The sequence below is a fragment of the Apodemus sylvaticus genome, chromosome 5 (genome assembly GCF_947179515.1).
Source record: "Apodemus sylvaticus chromosome 5, mApoSyl1.1, whole genome shotgun sequence".
NCBI classification, from domain to species: domain Eukaryota; kingdom Metazoa; phylum Chordata; class Mammalia; order Rodentia; family Muridae; genus Apodemus; species Apodemus sylvaticus.
This window is the reverse complement of record NC_067476.1, coordinates 56,258,307-56,277,964: the sequence shown is the minus strand read 5'-3', so window position 1 is coordinate 56,277,964 and position 19,658 is coordinate 56,258,307. Positions and strand designations below refer to the sequence as shown.

The 19,658-nt window shown below is 40.8% G+C and overlaps 2 protein-coding genes across 2 annotated transcripts in view; one reads left to right on the top strand and one right to left on the bottom strand.

The window, feature by feature from the left end:
- The first annotated feature begins 1,993 nt into the window (after positions 1-1,993).
- On the top strand, positions 1,994-4,692 carry LOC127685494 (tetratricopeptide repeat protein 30B). Its single transcript, XM_052182755.1, has one exon. It carries the CDS (start codon positions 2,186-2,188, stop codon positions 4,178-4,180), a length of 1,995 nt encoding a protein of 664 aa, XP_052038715.1. The 5' UTR covers positions 1,994-2,185; the 3' UTR covers positions 4,181-4,692.
- A 6,618-nt stretch (positions 4,693-11,310) lies between these two features.
- The window catches only part of Agps (alkylglycerone phosphate synthase), a 101,029-nt gene continuing 92,681 nt past the window's right edge, over positions 11,311-19,658 (bottom strand). The window contains exon 20 of the mRNA XM_052182754.1: positions 11,311-14,822. Coding sequence (XP_052038714.1) covers positions 14,701-14,822 — 122 coding nt within the window. The 3' untranslated portion in view covers positions 11,311-14,700. The remainder of the gene's footprint in view (positions 14,823-19,658) is intronic.

The window sequence follows — 19,658 nt, the reverse complement described above, 5'->3', positions numbered from 1 at the left end:
TGAACAGTATTCTCTAACACCCTTCAGCCCACCTTCAGCCCTGCACTGGATGCTGTAAAGGGCTACAGCAGAGGTATTCTTGGGTAAAAGTCTCAGCTGAGCTACAATTGCTTTCCTCAGTAGTTTCCTCTGCTGCTCCTGAGCTACATTTAATGTGGGGAAGAGTCTCTCACTTCGTTGGCATTCATGCAAATGTTTCTTGTCCAGTTCTATCGAACAGAATATACAAGGGGTGATCTTGTTTCTATTGTAGCATTTAAATGTCTGCTGGAATATTTTCCTAGAAGTAACAGGTGTCTGGAATCTAGGTTACATGGTAGTAATTACTTCGAAACACCTTTTCATTGTTACAATGCAAGCCACAAAGTTCAGATTTCTATGGCCCAAGTGAGACTGGTTGGATGTTGTTTTGTTTTGTAACCAAAAAAATATATCAATTTTAAAATGTCAGTCTCTAATAATCCCTAAAATATGAGCTCATATATCGATTTACTAGTTACTAATACTCCTGAGTTTAGCTTTTAAGATAACGTGGTTCATTCCCTTTCTATCTACCTATGTGGGCTTTGGCAGGTAACTTAATTGTTCTGAGGCACAAAGTCTTCATCTACAACATACAGATTTCAGTAAAGTTATGATCAGTTTGTGAGAAGCCAACAGTGTGCTATGGAATATGGATAGTATTGGCTGCAAAATGTTGTTGGCAGCAAAGATTTATGGGTAGCGATTCTATTAAAGAGAAAAATAATATCCTTGTGTTGAAGTTCTTAATTACAAAGTAAAGATATGCCTTCATTTGGTCATTTGGTCTCAGGTGTAGCTAGAGGAGATCTTGGGAAACTATAAAAAGTAGCAGTCTCCCAGGTGCCTACCAGAGCCACTACAAATGACACATGTTCATAAACTACAGCCTTCTTATTGAAAAAGCATACAATTTGTCACTACTTCATTTGGAAAGAACACGTTTATATTCTGCTATCTTATGTTTGTCAAATGCTTAACATTATATTTATGTTCCCACACATTAGGGTCAGTCAAATTTATGGAGATGGTTTTCAACAGTGATTCAATATAAGTTTTTTCAGCTTAATATTCAATATAAGTTTTACAGCAGTAGTTTTTCTGCTACCCTGTCATTCTAGTATAAAATTGCATTTATACAGAATAACCTCCCCAAAATGATAACGTAGAACCTAGAGATCCATCTAAATGGGGGTGGGGGTAGATAGTTATTGCGTGGAGAGTTTCGAATTAAGAGTCTGATTATGGGAAAGGAGTTGGCAAAGTATTTCTATTTTAACTAGCTGATTCATACGTGAAAACAAGATTAGAAACATGAGAGGTACAGGCTGAATAAGTCTTGGACAAACTCACCGTAATGTTTGGTGGACTTTAGAAGGTGAGAAAAATAACATATAGGAGAGCAGAAAATGTTAGCTTTGTGGTTTCTCCTTGAAAAAGGAAAAGACCAAAGCCATGTGCTTCTTCAATGCAAGCACCAATTTATGTTCATAACAGCTGCCATTTAAGAAAAGGGGGAGCGAATGGTACTTAAATCTAAAACAACACCAGTTACAATGCGGACACTTCTTTCCCCTCTCCTCACCTCTTGATAAGGAATAAAATACGGACGGATGGCCCTTGCTTAATAATGTGGGCTTCAGAGCAGCTGGCAAGCATATACTAGAATTCCGGAAATCCAGAGATAGTCCGCATCCCCATTTTGTCACTATCGCTAAGCAACTCGAAACCTCATAGAACAGCAATTTTTCGACATCCCTGAGGACCTTCACCAGCAAACTTTACTTCAGTGTCGTCAAAGAAGCAAGCAAAGCAATATAAACAAGATCCCCATCCCCTAGAAAAGGCCGAGGCACCAAATCACTGTAACATGTCAAACAGTATAAACTACATTTCCCAGGATGCAGGGCGATAACGGAAGCAATGCAGGCCGGGACGTGGAGTATCCCTCCCTGAACTACCTAGAGAAATTTCCTGACCAGATCTAACTGCTTCCCCACAGTCTAGAGTGTTTCAAAACTAATCCAGAAATTGATAGAACCGTGTCGGTGTTTCGCTTTTATTCACAACAAGACACCTCGGTTGCATACTCGCCGCTGAATAGTTTCCGTTTCCGGTTGGCCTATTGCCTTGGAAACGAGGATGCAAAACAAGCTAGGTGAATATGGCAGGGCTGAGCAGCTCGCAGATCCCCGATGGTGAGTTCACTGCGGTGGTGTACAGGCTCATCCGCGACTCCCGCTACTCAGAGGCGGTGCAGCTGCTGAGCGCGGAACTGCAGAGGAGCTCCCGCAGCCGCGCAGGGCTGTCGCTGCTGGCCTACTGTTATTACCGCCTGCAGGAGTTCGAGCTCGCTGCAGAGTGCTATGAGCAGCTGAGCCAGATGCACCCAGAGCTCGAGCAGTACCGCCTGTACCAGGCCCAGGCGCTGTACAAGGCTTGCCTGTATCCAGAGGCCACCAGGGTCGCCTTCCTCCTGGACAACCCCACCTATCAGACTCGAGTCCTTCGTCTCCAGGCTGCTATCAAGTACAGTGAAGGTGACCTCCCAGGAGCCAGGAGCCTGGTGGAGCAGCTGCTGAGTGGGGAAGGTGTGGAGGACAGTGGAGGGGAGAATGATTATGATGGCCAGATCAACCTGGGTTGTCTGCTCTACAAGGAGGGACACTATGAAGCTGCCTGCTCCAAGTTCTTAGCGGCCCTGCAGGCTTCTGGCTACCAGCCTGACCTTTCCTACAACTTGGCTTTGGCCTATTACAGCAGTCGGCAGTATGCACCTGCTCTGAAGCATATCGCTGACATCATTGAGCGTGGCATCCGTCAACACCCAGAACTCGGTGTGGGCATGACCACCGAGGGCATTGATGTTCGCAGTGTTGGCAACACTGCAGTCCTTCACCAGACTGCTCTGGTCGAAGCCTTCAACCTCAAGGCAGCCATAGAGTACCAGCTGAGAAACTATGAGGCAGCCCAGGAAGCCCTCACTGACATGCCCCCCAGAGCAGAGGAAGAGTTGGACCCCGTGACCCTGCACAACCAGGCTCTGATGAACATGGACGCCAAGCCCACGGAGGGCTTTGAAAAGCTACAGTTTCTGCTCCAGCAGAACCCCTTCCCCCCAGAGACCTTTGGCAACCTGTTGCTGCTTTACTGTAAATATGAGTATTTTGACCTGGCAGCTGATGTTCTAGCAGAAAATGCCCACTTGACTTACAAGTTCCTCACACCCTATCTCTATGACTTCTTGGATGCCATGATCACCTGCCAGACAGCTCCTGAGGAGGCTTTCATTAAACTTGATGGGCTAGCTGGCATGCTGACCGAGCAGCTCAGGAGACTCACCATACAAGTACAGGATTCAAGACATAGTAGAGATGATGAATCTGCCAAAAAGGCTGTGAGTGAATATGATGAAACCCTTGAGAAATATATCCCTGTACTGATGGCCCAGGCAAAAATCTACTGGAACTTTGAGAATTACCCACTGGTTGAGAAGATCTTCCGCAAATCTGTGGAATTCTGTAATGACCACGATGTATGGAAGCTGAATGTGGCCCATGTCCTCTTCATGCAGGAAAACAAGTACAAAGAGGCCATTGGTTTCTACGAGCCCATTGTCAAGAAGAATTATGATAACATCCTGAGTGTCAGCGCTATCGTGCTAGCCAACCTCTGTGTTTCCTATATCATGACAAGTCAGAATGAAGAAGCTGAGGAGCTGATGAGGAAGATTGAGAAGGAGGAGGAACAACTCTCTTATGGTGACCCAGACAAGAAAATCTACCACCTTTGCATTGTGAATTTGGTGATAGGAACCCTGTATTGTGCCAAAGGAAACTATGACTTTGGCATCTCTCGGGTTATCAAAAGCCTGGAGCCTTACCATAAAAAGCTAGGCACTGATACGTGGTATTATGCCAAAAGATGCTTCCTGTCCTTACTAGAGAACATGGCAAAGCACACGATCATGCTGAGGGACAGTGTCATTCAAGAATGTGTCCAGTTTCTAGAGCACTGTGAACTTTATGGTAGAAACATCCCTGCTGTTCTAGAACAGCCCTTGGAGGAAGAAAGAATGCACATTGGAAAGAATACAGTCACGTATGAGTCCAGAAAACTAAGGGCTCTGATCTATGAGATAACTGGATGGAATGTGTAATTATGGCTGGCAATGACTTGTATCATGATAACTTTCAATGTAAATTTTCAGTTTTTCCTCTATCTAGCTTTTGCCATTTGTATTTGCTACTTGTGAGACTTTGTACACTTCAATATAAGAAAATAACTATTAGATATAATCTGTACTTTTAGATACTGCCAAATGAGATTGTGTAAGAACCCAGGCCCTAGAAGGTATTTTGAAATTTTCAAAACTGAGAAAGATGTTGTTTCTATCATGTTTCCTCCATTATTTTAGTTTTGATGTATCTTGGGCAACCTGTGTTATTATGTTATCCAGGGACCAGACACTAAGTTCAGAACTTAGTAGTCCATAATGTCTTTTTGTAATCACTCCAAGGATTGTGTTTTCTCTTTGCATAATTCCCATGATTTTATAGAGAATTTAGAGTGTTTGACAGTTTTCTAATATAGATAAAATATTTTGTCCAGATTAAATTTCGTAGGTAATAAATGATTTTGCTAGTTTTCAAGTGTCAGTAGATTCACTTAATAAACTACAACACTAATCAATACTACAAAATAAATAATGAGAAAAGGAACCTCTTTAGTGTTTAGTTCCATGAATTAGTGATTTGAATTTATGATCGAGTCATACATTGCTGCTTTTCAAGTCCTTTATTTTCATTTCTCTTAGAGTAATCAAGACCAGAGTTAACCAAAGAGCTCGGGTTTTTGTCTTTTTTAATTCTCTCATACAATGCATCCTGAATGCAGTCTCCCCTCCCTCTACTCCTCCCAGTTTTTCCTACAACCACTGTTCTCTGTAGTGAGAATTCTGGAATTTTGAGTTCTTTTAAAAACCACAGAAATATTCCAAGAATGTGTTTTTATTTTAATCCCAGGTGTGGGAATGTGGGGCTGCTTCACAACAGCTGACTCTCTAACCAGATGCAGACAGTTTCTGTGATTGTGAGAAGGAATTCTGGGAACTTTTCAGACGGTAATATAATGCTAGGGCCCTGCTAGGCGGGGTTGGTGGTTGTTACGGGGTGTTTGCAGCTTGTTTATTAGTAGTGCTCAAAGAAGAAACAAGACAAAAGAAATTAGATCCAGAGATCTCTTTCTCCTCTCCTCCTTTCCTATCTACTGATAGAGGGTGAAATCTGGGAGATAAAGGGTAGGAAAAAGAAAAACCCACCGAGTAGTGAAAACAAGTTGCACTTGTCCATCAAATCCACTCCTCCTCTTCCCTTAAGAAAAGAGCAGGCTTCCCAGGGCTATCAACCAACACTGCATAACAAGTTACAATAAGACCAGTCACAAAGTCTCTTATCAGAGATGAGTGAGGCAACCCAGTAGGAGGAAAAGGGTCCCAAGAGTAGTCACAATAGTCTGAGATGCCCCCATTGTTACAACTCCCACAAAACCACCAAGATAACGACCATAATATCTTTACAGAGGTCTTAGCACAGACCCATACAGGCTCTGTAATTGCTGCGTCAGTGTCTGTGAGGCCCTATGAGCTCTGCTTAGTTGCTTCTGTAGGCCATGAATAACTCACTTATTAATTACTACCTTTGGCTCTACAAATTTGAGTGTGCTGTGGTTTCCTTGTTTTAGGGAGTTGGGTACAGAAAATTTTACTTCATTGCTATTACCCTGTCCAAAATAGCCCCTTCCCCCAACTGAAGAAAAAGTCTGCTCTGGAACGTAAGCTGATTTCCATTGAGATCTCTGCTCATTCTAATCATCTTATTTTATATTCTGAATCCTACAAAAACAAAATATAAATGGAAAAAAAAAAACTGTTTCTCAGCCCGTTGTTCCTGTCTCTCCATAAATGTAACCCCAACCTGCCCTGATTTAGAAAAATAGTTATCAGGTTAAACCACATATAATTGTTGGTTTTGAATTTCTTACCTACATATTCAACAGTTTCTTAGGTTCAACCAAATTCCTTTCTAGTGGCAGACAAAAAGTCCCTGCTGTAATGTGAAGATGATTTTTCTCTTTTAGGGATAGTTTAGGCATATAGTTACAGCATGTAGGTTCAGCACAGGGCCTGAGCAGACGGAACTCCTGGGTGCTCAAAATCTTTGAGAAAATCTGACTCACTGTGTAAGACTAATGCTTTGAGATGAAGGCATCTGTAATAATGAACTGAGCTGCTATCATTTGGCAGTGTTAGTGTGCTCCCACACCAGATGAGAATCAGTGTTTAGTAGCCTCTAAAAAATGCACCCCACAGCACATTCTATATCTCAAAAATGTTCTTTGATAACTTCTGCTGGGGCAAGTCACTCTGGTCCCTCTTAATTTCCACATTCCCATTAAGAACTGGAAAGTAAATGTACTGCAATCTTATTTTCAACAATGAACGTTAAATTTTTTCCCCTATTTCCTCTCAACTTTTCTTTAAAAAAAAGTTTAAAGTAATGTTAGCCACTAAAAAGCAAATGTTCTCCAGATTCCCTTTTGCAAATAGGCCAGCCTTTATTTGACTAGTTTATTTATCCAGGTGCTGTTTGTGGTTTGCGTGTATGAGTGGCTTAATTTTTAGACCATAAAAGGCTTCTCAGAGCAGCTTTTTAGCCCTTGCAGCTGAACAGTTAGGATTTCCTGGTTAATAACAGTCTGGAAATTCTGCCTGCTCTACCTCTGGAGGGAAGGAATGAAGCTCAATCAGGGCGATTGTCTCCTTCCTTACCAGGGCCCTCCAGAGACTTTAATGACAACAAATTCTCAGGAGCCTGGAGCTGAGGCCCGGAGAAGCTTGGCAAGAGTGACGTTCTTAATCTTCCTGATATTTTTACTATGTTTTAGTTTTAACAAATTTATTCCAATAATTTTTGCATTTATTTATTTAGTGAGAGCAAGTGTGCATGTGCCATGGTGCTTGTGTGGTGCTGAGAAACTTGCTGCGTCTTAATTCTAGAACGACTTTACAATGCCAGACCCTCCCCTCACGATTTATTTGACTGACAGTCTCTACAGCTGGCACAAAACACGGTTCCACGCTCCTTGCACATACACTCAAGTACTAAAAACACTTTTCTTGACAAAGGGGAATGATTCCCCTCTATTTCTATAGCTTTACTGCTTTAAGACTTCTTTGTAATACTGACATAGTTTATTTTAAAGGGCTTGGATATAAAAGCCATGATAATAGCCCTGGGTCTCCAAATACAGAATTTGAGCAATGCTACCAGAATTTTAAGGCAAAAGCTCCAATTACGGGAGTCACAAGCTCAGTTACCCACAATGCACCAATCAAACAAAACAAGAGTGTTGGAAGACTAAAAACAAATCTTCAATTGGTATGGCCAAGCTAGGAAGAACAGGGAACTTGTGACCCCAAGTTCATCCTCATAGGGATAACAAGATGAGATTTTAATGGCTGGAGAGGCTTAGTGTTTAACAAACAGCAGGTGCTGTTTCAGACTTGAAGTCCCCTGGGTTGTTTTCTGGGTTCTGATTCTACAAAGGGTTTGGGAAAGATGCCAAGGTTACCAGGCAAGGGGAGCAACTGGACTCCTCTAAGATCACTCCTCCAAGCATGGTGGTGGGTCTCATCTGAGACGGTGTGACCTGCAAAACTTGCAAAAAAGATAATAATAAAATAAAAATATTTTAATAATAATAATAACAACAACAATAATAATAGAGCCAGGGGCCAAGGTAGAATGGCATACACCTTTAATTCCAGCACTCAGGAAGCAGAGGCAAGTGGATCTCTGTAGTTTAAAGACAATGAGTGTTAGATCATCTTTCGGTGCTACACATATATCAAAGGATTTGGATTCAAGACAGCTGCTCTTTGAATTTAATCTCTGGCATAACACAGATGGTACACAAACACTGTCTGTGAAGGTTGGATGTACAGGGCAAACTCACACTCATTCACCAGAGGCACACTACTAGAAACCAGGTATACCAGGAAATCACAAGTGCCTTATCTGCAGTGAGAGGCTGCAGGACAGAAGAGGACACTTGCTCCCTAGGAGTGACAGACCTGGTTTAAAGGAACATCCCAGATGGAACCCTCACAGAATTGTCATGACAGGTTGCCCCACATTAGAATGTCTTGTATATGATGGTTATGAGTTGGATGTTTTCTTATGGTTACCATTATTGTAATAAACAGCACAGCCAAAACAATCTCTGGAGAAAAGGGGTTTATTTCAGCTTACAGTTCCACATCACAGTCTATCACTGAGGGTAGTCAGGGCAGAAACCTGAAGCAGGAGCTGATGCAGACTATCGGAGAATGCTGCTTACTGGTTGGCTTTCCCATGGCTCATTCATCCTGCTTTCTTGTGGTAAGTATCCAGGACCCCCAGCCTAGGGGTGGAAACACCCATAGTAAACGAGATCTCGCACATCAATCAACTTAAAAATAAGCACCACAGTTTTGTCCACAGGCCAATCAGGTGGGAACATTTTCACAATTAAGTTTTCCTCTTTCCAGATCCTCTAGCTTTGTTAGGACAGCCTGTACCCATTTGATCAGACATTGAGACCTAACTACAAGTCCCCCTGAGTAGCACCAACGTGTCTGCTACTCTAGTCACTAGTAAGTGCATTGTTAATGGGTGCTACCTTGTCAGCTAATTAGTAGGTAGCCTTTTAGGAGTTTTGTCCACATCTATGGCTTTTTTTTTTTTTAACATGTGTATGTGTGTGTGTGTGTGCAAGCACACGAATATGTACATGCTTATGTGTCTAGGTACATTTGTGTGTGTGCAGGTACAAGCATGAAACCCCAAGGTTGGTGTTGAGTCATCTTCAATTGCTTTATACCTTATTTTTCTCCATTTATTTACTCCGTATATATGGGTATTTTATCTGCATGGATGTCTGTGTACCACACGTATGTCGTGCCCATGGTGAGCCAGAAGAAGGTATCAGACCTCCTAGAACTGGAGTTGGAGACAGTATGAGTCCCATGTAGGTGCTAGGAGTCAAACCTGGGTCCACCAGAAGAGCAACCAGTGCTGGTAACCACTGAAATACTTCTGAGAGAGGATGCTATCGGCAAGGTTTAAGTGAAATCACTAGGAAATAAAAAGTTCTGTAAACAATGATTAGTTTTAGAAATGATTTATTTGTTCCCAGAACATCTTTAAAAATTACACACGGGCATTTTTGTTTTAGAACAAGACTAAGAAAACCAGTGGGAAGAAATTCTGAACATACACGGAGAGCATGGTACCCAGACTATGCATCGAGCCCTTGTGAAACAATGGCATGGCTCAGAGATCTTGACAGGCTGGGCTAGAACCTCTGGGCATATCACCTCCCACTACATAGCCACTTTTAGACTGTAAGTGTTAAGGGAAAAATTGTTTCCTATGCATTAGTTACAGCAGTATAATGGCTTACATACACATTCTACCCACATGTAATTCCCAAAAGATTACTGTAGTGCTGGCAGAACATGTACTGCCAGGGAGGAAGACTCAGGTAAGGTATTATTCAAGTCAAGATGTATCAGAGCAAAGTATTTCACAGGCCTAGTAAAACAACAAAAACAAAACAAACAAACAAAAGAACAAAGCTATATAGAACACACCTACTTCTCACTGGATTTGTTGCTGTCCAGGAACAAAATCGTCATTATTCTGAAGGCACCATCACACACAGACAGACGGACACATGTCACAAGGATGGGAAACCCTGCCTCTGGGCTTTCCTCCTTAGGGAGCTGCATGAGCAAAGCCAAAAGCATATAGCAGGCGCCCAGGCCGTGCCAACCCATATCTCAGGGCTACTGCGTTGGAACAGTGGGAATGGAAAGTAGCCACTTATCCCACAGACTGATCAGATGTTTGAGTCTAGCTTCGGCATGTAACTGACTGAATACAGATAACCTAAACCAACACTGAACAGTGTTTCTGCATACAGTCACCCAATTCTGCTGTCTTGAAGAGGAAGAACCTTGAATTGCTAAACCATCTGTCTTTACAGATGTGCCTTCTCTCATTTTAAATTGTTTCATGGAAAAAGAGGAAAATCCCAACAAGGCACTGTGAGCTTTTAGGGCATAGTGTTTAAGTCATCACTCAGCAAAAACCTATTTACCTGCCCTGCTACAGGCACTGCAGGACCTCTGTCAAGGGAATGGAGGTGGTTCACAGGACATACACCGTGCTGCTGAGAAACAGTACGAACATCAGCTGTTTTCCAAGTGGCATGTGTAACTGAGCAATCTATGCTTAAGATTTCTTTCTCTTGTTTTCTTGCTCTCAGTAAGCAAACCCCGAGTATCTAAAAAAGCATTTCATCAAACAATGTATTATTATTTTTATCTTTAAAAATAAAGCAATATTCTTTGGGGGTAAGCAGTCTTTCCAAATTCACAGAACTAGGTGGAATTCGGTGAGGGTTCTTTGGCTTAGGCGTGGTACCCATCTGTGATCTTCACTCCCTCCACTAAGGAGCTGACTGGACTTAGAAGAGTGAGAGAGTGTTCACTGGAACACTCCAAGTTTGAAAGAGAATGCTTCGGAATCACAGACTCAACGCCACCTAGGAGTTTAGTCTTGATTTAAAAATAACCAAAGACTGATGCAACTTAGCTTATGATATGCTCAGCTGTAAAACCAAAGGGATTTAGTCATAGTTAGGTTGTCTAAATAATGCTACATTAGCAGACTTATAAAAAATTGTTTTCTATTTTCAAATCTATGGAAATACAGAGTAAAAAAGTAAAGTTGAAAACATATGCATACAGAAGAAAAAACAGCTCCACACTTCCTTTGATTTAAAAAAATCATAGGCTCATGTCCATTTTATTAATAATGTTTCTATAATCTCTTGACATTATACAAGCAGTTTTTACAGTTAAGTTTCACACTGAAGACAAACACTATTTGGCTTAAGGAACAGAAAGGTGGGTTACATCCTTCATGTCAGACACAGACTTCAACAGTTTAAGAAAACCTTTTATACTTTCAGGACCTTCTTTCTTCAGTAAAGAGACTTTGTAAGAATTAAATGAATCTGAGGGCAGATGGCTCATAATGGAGCATAAAGCCCTGAGCTGAGCCAAGCCAAGCCTCCACAGCTGACAAAGGCAGAAAATGTGGAGCTTTAGTCCTAACCTGCACCTGCTGTGCTCCCTGCTTGTCTCCTGTTAAAATCAAAATCACTGAAGACTAAGTGACGAAAAAAAAAAAACAAAAAAACCCCTCAAAATTACTAAAACGACTGACCCCATGTCTTATGCTCCTCAAACTGGAGCTACGCCTTCCACACACAGCATCTGAGGCCGCCTCAAGGGTCGTGACTGCATGGTGTGAGGCACCCCCTCTGCATCCCTGTGTTCTGACAGTGCTACCAAAGCTGGCCATTTGGAGAACACACTTCAGGTTAGGAAATCAAGGTTTCTCTGATCAGTTACACTTAGAAGCTGTTGGTATGAAAGAGTATGACAAAGAAATATCTCTGGGATTAACATGCAGAACAGCTTTTCAAATATGCAAACTAGGACTGTTACAGTATTCTGGAGGGAAAGGGAGCGTTCTTACATGTGTTTATATGTGATATAATATACACACCAAAGGAAGCTTGTTTTTTATTGAGCTTTTGTTTCCCAAAATATATCAACAACACAAATATGCATCCTAGAAGGCTTCCAGATTCATAAATACCCTCAGGTCAATAATCCTATCATATGTAAGCATTCTGAGTAACAACCCACCATTTCTAAAAAGAGCATAGTTTAATCCTTTATTCTGTGATAAAATGCTGGTCTCCACAATTCAGCTAACTGAGATGCTCAAGGATCATAGCGTAAGACTCAATTCACTTATGCCCAGTACACATCACACCACACATGGATGCAGCAGTTTCTCCAAGGTCAATACACCTGTCTGTTGAGTCTTTAGTATTTGACTCCATTTTTCACTAGCAGCAAGTTCCCATTCCCACTGAAAGTCCAACCTGCATGTGACATCGTCAGATTTAAGCAAAATATCACACATATGACTTAGGAAGGACAAGTCAGTGTTATGGGCTTCTGATATCCAACAGGCTACATCTTTTAAAGAAACTAATCTTTGAGTTAAGATGCTTCAGATGACAATGTTTTCCTGGACTTAGCTCCATGAAGCCATGTGCAGACACTTCTGAAGGAAGAGATAAGGTTTAAGTGCTTTGTGCATGCTCGTGAACTCATGTTCCTCCGCAGACACAGTCTGCATTGATGGCACCTCCCAGAAGTGGGTGGCAAGGCTTCCTGCTTTACAGTCAGAGTGAAATACTACTAATGAACATTCTTGTGTTCCAAAATGATCCCTGTAAAAATTATTTGAAATGCAAAATGTAGGAACCATTATAGAATCACGGTTGGTGAGGCCTCCATACACAGAAAAGGGAAGCAAAGACATAAACCGCCGACTGCCACAAAGCTCATGAAGTGCAGGGAGCCACCCCAGCCACTTCAGGTGTCACTCACGATTACAGTACAGATCGCTGAGGCTATGAAAAGCTGATCCTTGAGAAAAAACGTTTTAACAATCACATGCACAGAACTGGACCTGCTGATGAAATTATTAAAACGACTACTTGGAAACACGTAGACTCTTCCAGTGAAATGCTGGAGTCTTACTTTTTCTTGGGGGGGGGGGTGGTTTTTTTTTGAGACAGGGTTTCTCTGTGTAGCTCTGGCTATCCTGGAACTCACTCTGTAGACTAGGCCAGCCTCGAACTCAGAAATCCACCTACCTCTGCCTCCCAAGTGCTGGGATTAAAGGCGTGGGCCACCACCTCCCAGCACTAGAGTCTTACTAAATGTTACATTTCAATTACCAATTAGAGAATCACCTTCATGAAGACACATTTTATAAAGAATCTTATAATTCTAAAGGCATTTCCTTGAGTATCCAGCTATTTCAAACCATCAAAGTCTTTAATCAGAGATCTGATGAAATTTTATAATTAAAAATAAATCATCAATAAAAAGGCAGCTTCCAAAAAATAAATATTGAGTTTTTGTTGTTAACTTAATACTTAATATTGATTTTCCTACAGATTTAAATTTGTTAGTTTGAGGCCAATTATAATAGTTAAAAATTATTTACCATTTTGAAGTCTTAAAAATATTTTGTCAATTTTAAATTTTCACTGTTCTGTTTAAGGCTACTTAAGATATAAAAGGTATCAAACTGCCCCAACATATCTGGAGCTGTTGCTACATAGACAGACAGTGTGTCCTTTTAAAGGATCGTCTGCATTTTGACTTACATTATCTGATTAAATATTAATTTTAAAAAATTATCAAAAGTTAGGTATTGCATTAAGAAAAGAACCCATTTCAAATGTGACTCAGGAACCTCAACAGACAGTGATTTAAAGCAATTGTTCCACTTATCTCAATATCCAGTTTTGAATGTAAAAATGTCTGCTAAATGTGATTAATGTTCTCCTTTTTATTTAAGAAATAGTATATTTCAAACTTGTGATTATGGCATATGCAGTAATATACTTTTTTTTTAAATTTAGGTTAAACCAGTAATTCAAAAAAGCATTAAACTATTATTAAGAATTAAACTGAAACTATTTTTCCATGAAAATTTATCAGGCTATTTGTGGCTAATTAGAAAAAGAAGATTATTGTCATTGAAATTATTGAGGCTTTGAGTCAACTAATGACTATTTCATTAGCCAAGTAATTCTTTAAACTGGAGACGGCAGGTTCCAGAGGAGCCGTTCTTTTGTTCATGCTGCAGCTGCCTGTGCAGCTTATCAAGCACGGGACAGAAGACACCTGGGGACTGGAGGAGGGACAGTGGCCTTCACTTCCTGGTTCAACCTGCCCTCACGTGCAGTAGGTCAGCTGTTCTTACAAATCACGTTATGAATGATCCAGGACACAGCTATAGGTGACACTTCAGTGATACAAATACAGCTCAAACCCTTCTAGAAACAGACACAGAGGACAAAAATGTGTCTGCTCACAGAGTAATTTATATGTTGGCAATTTAAGTTTGTAACATGTATGCATTTCAAGCAAAGCTTAGGCTGAGCACCTTATACAGATGAAGGCATGCTAGTAACAGACCACCAGCTCTGTCAGGAGTGTCCTCCCCAATGACCTACTCACAGGAAAGTATGCTTTTAACAACATACACAAATATCTCTCACCAGCAGAATCTTTACTAGATTACCTGCCTTAGAGAAATGTTTAAGAAAGGACAGAACAGAAGGGAGGCTAGATGAGCACGGATGACAGCGTCTGCCTCGGCTCACCCAGAGGAGGAGCTTGTAGAACAGCTGGCAGCATCTTCCTCAGATAATGGGCAGCCTGTGCTGCCTGACTAAAATCTGAAATGACAACCAGCTAGTTGGCTATAAACTGGTACACCTACAATGAGACCCAGGAACGCCATCTGTCAATCTATAGATGTAGAAACAAAGCATAGAACATAACCAACTCATTTTAAACCAACAAACAAATGTAGCTGAAATACAGTCCCATGATATATTCGATTACTGGTATAACCATAGCTGATGACTTTTAAAAGGTAACATTTTTTCATAATGATATTAATGGAGTTATAAAAGGTTTCTGTTTCCAAAGATGTTACTTGGGTCCACATATTCTTTGACAGACTTTAGCATCCCAAAGCCGACATCAGAGATGCTCTCCTTTAGCCACTGCTTTCGTAACTTGCCCACTGGAAAACAAAATAAAAAAGGCTTCAATACACACCTTGAATGCTAGAAACCAATCAATCTTGTGACCATGAGTGAGCAAACACTGTATGATAAATGCTTTTATTCAAAAATGAGAAATGTTTTGCTTTCCTTGATTTATTGAGCTACCAGACTATCGAGCTCATTAAGCCCGATGCATTCCCAGGGGAAGTCTTTACCCCACAGTGTCTCCTTTTTCTGTAAACTATGAAATGGAGATTGAAGGAAGTGTGGACTGAGATTACAGACTGTACAAATAAGAAGATAAAAAGAATCATGTTTATCAAACGAGCCTAACTCTTGTCAAAACTACCCAACAAGCCCAAATTTTGTAGAACATGAAGCTTACTAAAGAAAGGTATCATAGAAAAATGAATGTTTGGATAGACTTAGCAAAAATGACAGATCTTTAAAATACTTTAAGAAATACAGTAAAAGAAATGAGAAATTCGGAACCAGAGGATTCTGGGGGAAAAAGACCTAGTTATGAATCTTTCCAGTGAGAATTCCAAGTCTTTAAAGTTAGCCTGCATGCCCCAGGTAACAGATGCACTCTAGCGCTGTTCTGTCAGACCCAAACGGTTTTGTTTTTTGTTTTTTATTTTTGGCACACACAAAAGCAGGTGCCTAACTGTTTTAAATTTAATCTCTTCTTGTGAACTGTCCGTACTTTTTTCCCTTGTTTTAGGGCTTACACATTTGAGGCAATGAAGTATCACAATAATTAGCAGCGTAATCATTTTTAAAGGCACTAAGTAAAAAACAACCATTTTCACCTAAAACTTTTGTGAGTGGCAGATAAAAAAATTCTGTTAACTTGCTTTGGCACTGAAAGCAGTTTATTGACTTTAACATGACAAAATGGATGTCTTAATTTACTTTAGTGCTATTTTCAGTGAGCACTTCTTGAACATATGCGTTATTATAAAATAACTGAATTCAAATGGCCACTTTGCACAAATGTTCATTAATGATCCAAAGTTATCAGCAGTGACTTAATTGGCCAACAGAAATGCAAAGCCTTTCATTAAAATCTTGGGCTGTCACTCTGAAGTGCACTCCCATTTGTCAGGCTGCAGCAGTACATCACAGCACCTTCCTTTTGGAACCTTAAATACCATGTCAGCTCAGCTCAAAGAAGCTTTCAGGTCCAGTTTTCTGGGAAAACACTAAATCATCATCTAAATAACCAAATGGCATGACACTTCAGAGAGCAAAACATCAAAATGGCATCAAAACATCAAAGCATTGTGCTGTTTTATTACGGGAGCAAAGTTTAGTGTGGGGGAAAAATCTTTAGTTCAAAATGGAAGTTTCTGTTTAGAGATCGCTCTCTGAACACAGATGCCACATGAGGACTCCTTGCAGAGCCTACACCTGAAGATCTCTAATAGGACCATTGTCACCTCAGCACTTCGCTACAAACTGAGCAGTTCAATCTGCAAATAAACTGACCTATATTCAATTAGAACATCCTACACACGTTGAGAGTCTGTGTTTCTGGATTTGCTCTGAGATACAGAGAAAGAGAGAGAGAGAGAGAGAGAGAGAGAGAGAGAGAGAGAGAGAGAGAGAGAGAGAGAGAGAGAGAGAGAGAGAGAGAGAGAGAGAGAGAACTGCTGCAGCAGCTCAGGGGAGAGGGATGAAGAACAGTCAGCGCCAGTCTCCACGGTTATCTGTAATATAGCTTCACTGAATGTGTCCTGTGGTTATGGATGTAATTGTCCTGAAAAGACGGCAAACAACTGCTCCAACAAGATGGAGCACATTAGAAGCTCAGCAGGACACCCAACAGCTAGCTTGTCTGCCTGGTTTTACACCTCCAGTAATAATGCAATTCCACAAGGAACTGAACCATTGTCTGAAAAGCCACCCAACAGCCATTGCATACTTAATGAAGTCACTCACCAAGCACTGGAAAACAGAAGGTGCTTGGAGTGCATCATTAGTTCTGTCAGAAGGATAATTTACACATCTATCTTGTCAAATTTTCTATGGTTTATACTTTTACAATAATCAATCTAACATACATTTGATTAGTGAACTAGTAAGCAGCAGGGGAGAAGGCATAGCTGTGGCCCCTCATAAACATGTTTGATGAAAGAATTTAACCCACTGGTGGTACTGGTCTGTGAACTGTTCTGATACTGGTAACAGAAATAGCAAAGTCAAGATGTTGGAAATCTTGACTTACCCAAGTAAAGGGACTAGAAAGCTTTGATTTTGCTTAGCAAATTAAGTCAACTACACTGTGGAATAAGTGTGATAGAGGAAGCACAGTTTATATATAAGTATCCCATGAGACTTACTAATTAGAGTAACTAGAAACAGTCCTAAGATTCTGGAAAACTCTGATGGCATCCTGATACACCAATAAATTAACACAGCACAGTCCTAAGCCCAGAAGGAAGTAGCTTCCAAGCACAAACTTTCATTACGGAGCTGGACCTCATGTACTTCAGAAAATTCTTAGCTTGCTTGATATTCATCAGAGGCTATATTCATCCATACACATGTGACATATATGCTAAACACTTCTATGGTAGCACCTTAAACATTTGCACAGCTTCTTTTCTGAGAAGAAACAGTTCCTTTTACAGAGCACGGACTATCAGACGGGAAGAATGACTGAATGGCTACAAATAGCAAATATGACAACTTCTACAGGCCTACTATGCAGCAGGCACTGCAAAGAAGCATATGGCATGAAGGCTTTTGCTTTCCACATGATGTGTGCTGTTGATGGCTACTTGAGAATCTAGGGGCCAGGGACATCTTTTCCTGCTTAAACTAAAGTCTGACTTCCATCTGTGTCTGTCTTCTAGAGTAGAGAAAATAGGAGGTTGAGGGATGTTTCTTTGGAATCACTTACTTTACATGGTTCTTTGGACAGATTCAAGGAATGATGTGTTTTGTACTCTTGTCTGTAACCATAGTGCTGGGCATGGGCAAAGACTAGTGAGTTGCTGGCTCTAGTCTAGCACAGAAGGCAAATTCTAGGTTCAGTAAGAGTCCCTGTCTCAAAAACTAAGGTACAGAGTGAATAAGAATGATGCTCAATGTGAACCTCTTGACTCCACATGTACATACTGGCACGCGCGCGTGCGTGTGTGTGTGTGTGTGTGTGTGTGTGTGTGTGTGTGTGTATCAGGCACACATGCAGACACACACACACACACAAGGTTAATGGTGGAGTGGTGTCATATATTAAAAAAATATGGACATGATGGCTAGCCTGTCCCACAAATATTATCTGGAACTCCCCTTTGTGGTTTAAGACTTAGCAGAAACAATTAAATAATGCTATCTTAAAAGGAATAAAACTGAGCCAGCTAAATGCTGAATCTAGATCTCTTTATCTAGATATATTTAACTTACAGGCCACAGTTTGATTGTAAGGGCAGAAAGACTTTTACAGATTTACACAGAAGAACAAGATGGGAAGACTAGCACACAGTGCAGTGGTAAAGTGCTTGCCTAGCACGCCACAAGGGTCTAGGAACTTGGCAGAAGGAGAGAGGACACAGAGAATGAAATGGATCAGAAAGAGCAAAAAAGAACCAACTATAAAATAGACTACATATTTAGGAGCTTATCAAAGCTGAAGAACAAAAGTAGAATTAGCAAAAGCCAAAAGTAACAGCTATTATTTTAACAGCCACATCTTGAGAACTAGGACATGCCCAGCATGCACAGGCCTGACCTTAATCCCCATCATCACAAAATGAGCAATAACAAATATCAAGCAAAACACCCCACTCAACACACCAAGTACCAATTCAGCCTTAATGTATAAATCATATCTTAAAAAGAAAATCATAGACTTGGTTTTACAGGAGGGCTCTAAGGAGTGACTTTTTAAATTTTCCCTCCCTCCCTCCCTCCCTCGCTCCCCCCCATCAGTGTATGGTATATGTGTGTGTGTGTGGAGGCGAAAAGAGGATGCTGGGTTTCTTCCTGTTCCCCCAAAGCCCTCTCACTGAGCCTAGTGATCATATTTTCTCAGCTACAGTAGCAGCCAGCAAGTCCTAAAGATCCTCCTGTCTCTGCCCTACTCAAAGCTTGGGTTACAGATGTGTACCAGACACCAGGTGTATTATATAAGTGCTGGTATCTGAACGCTGATCCTCATGACTATGCATTCTCAACCACTGAGCCATCTCTCTCTAGTTCCCATAAGCTTCTTATTTTTCTATTACTTAGTACAATGAAACTACTACTAGATGTATAGAACTAATTAATGTTAGATGGACACCCAGTACCCCGTCAGATGAAGCTTGGGCACTAGATCTGTTAGGTACTAATGAGAACAGATAAAAATAACAATCAGACTGAGTTACTAAGTAGACTGATAATGTCTCTTCAAGGGAGAATCAACTTAGCAAGTGCTCTGACTTACATCTGCCTGTGCAGTAAAGCACTGTGGTTGGTTGCTTCTGGCAACTACATGCTTCATGAATGCCAGGCAACTGATCTCTACCTGAGAAGTGACAGATAGCATCTGGCCCAAGAGAGAATCTGAGATGGGACTATGACTCTTCATGACTTCGTAAAAGAAACTGAATGCTCAAGACCATGAACACTACAGTGTTATATGGGTTTTCTCTTATTGCCGACATTTAAAATGCCTATTTTCTTTCTTTGTTGTTTAGTGGGTTTTGTTGGTCTTCTGAGACCAGGTCTTGATCCTGTCATCATCCTGCCTCAGATGCCTGAGTACTAGAGTTGTAACAATGTTCACCATCACAATACTTGCTGGCAATGGCCATTTTTGTAACTGTTTTCTTACGCTAAGGATTTGTCTACACAGTATATCT

Coding starts and splice junctions, on each gene's coding strand:
- LOC127685494 (XM_052182755.1), top strand. CDS start 2,186: ATGGCAGGGCTGAGCAGCTCGCAGATCCCCGATGGTGAGTTCACTGCG.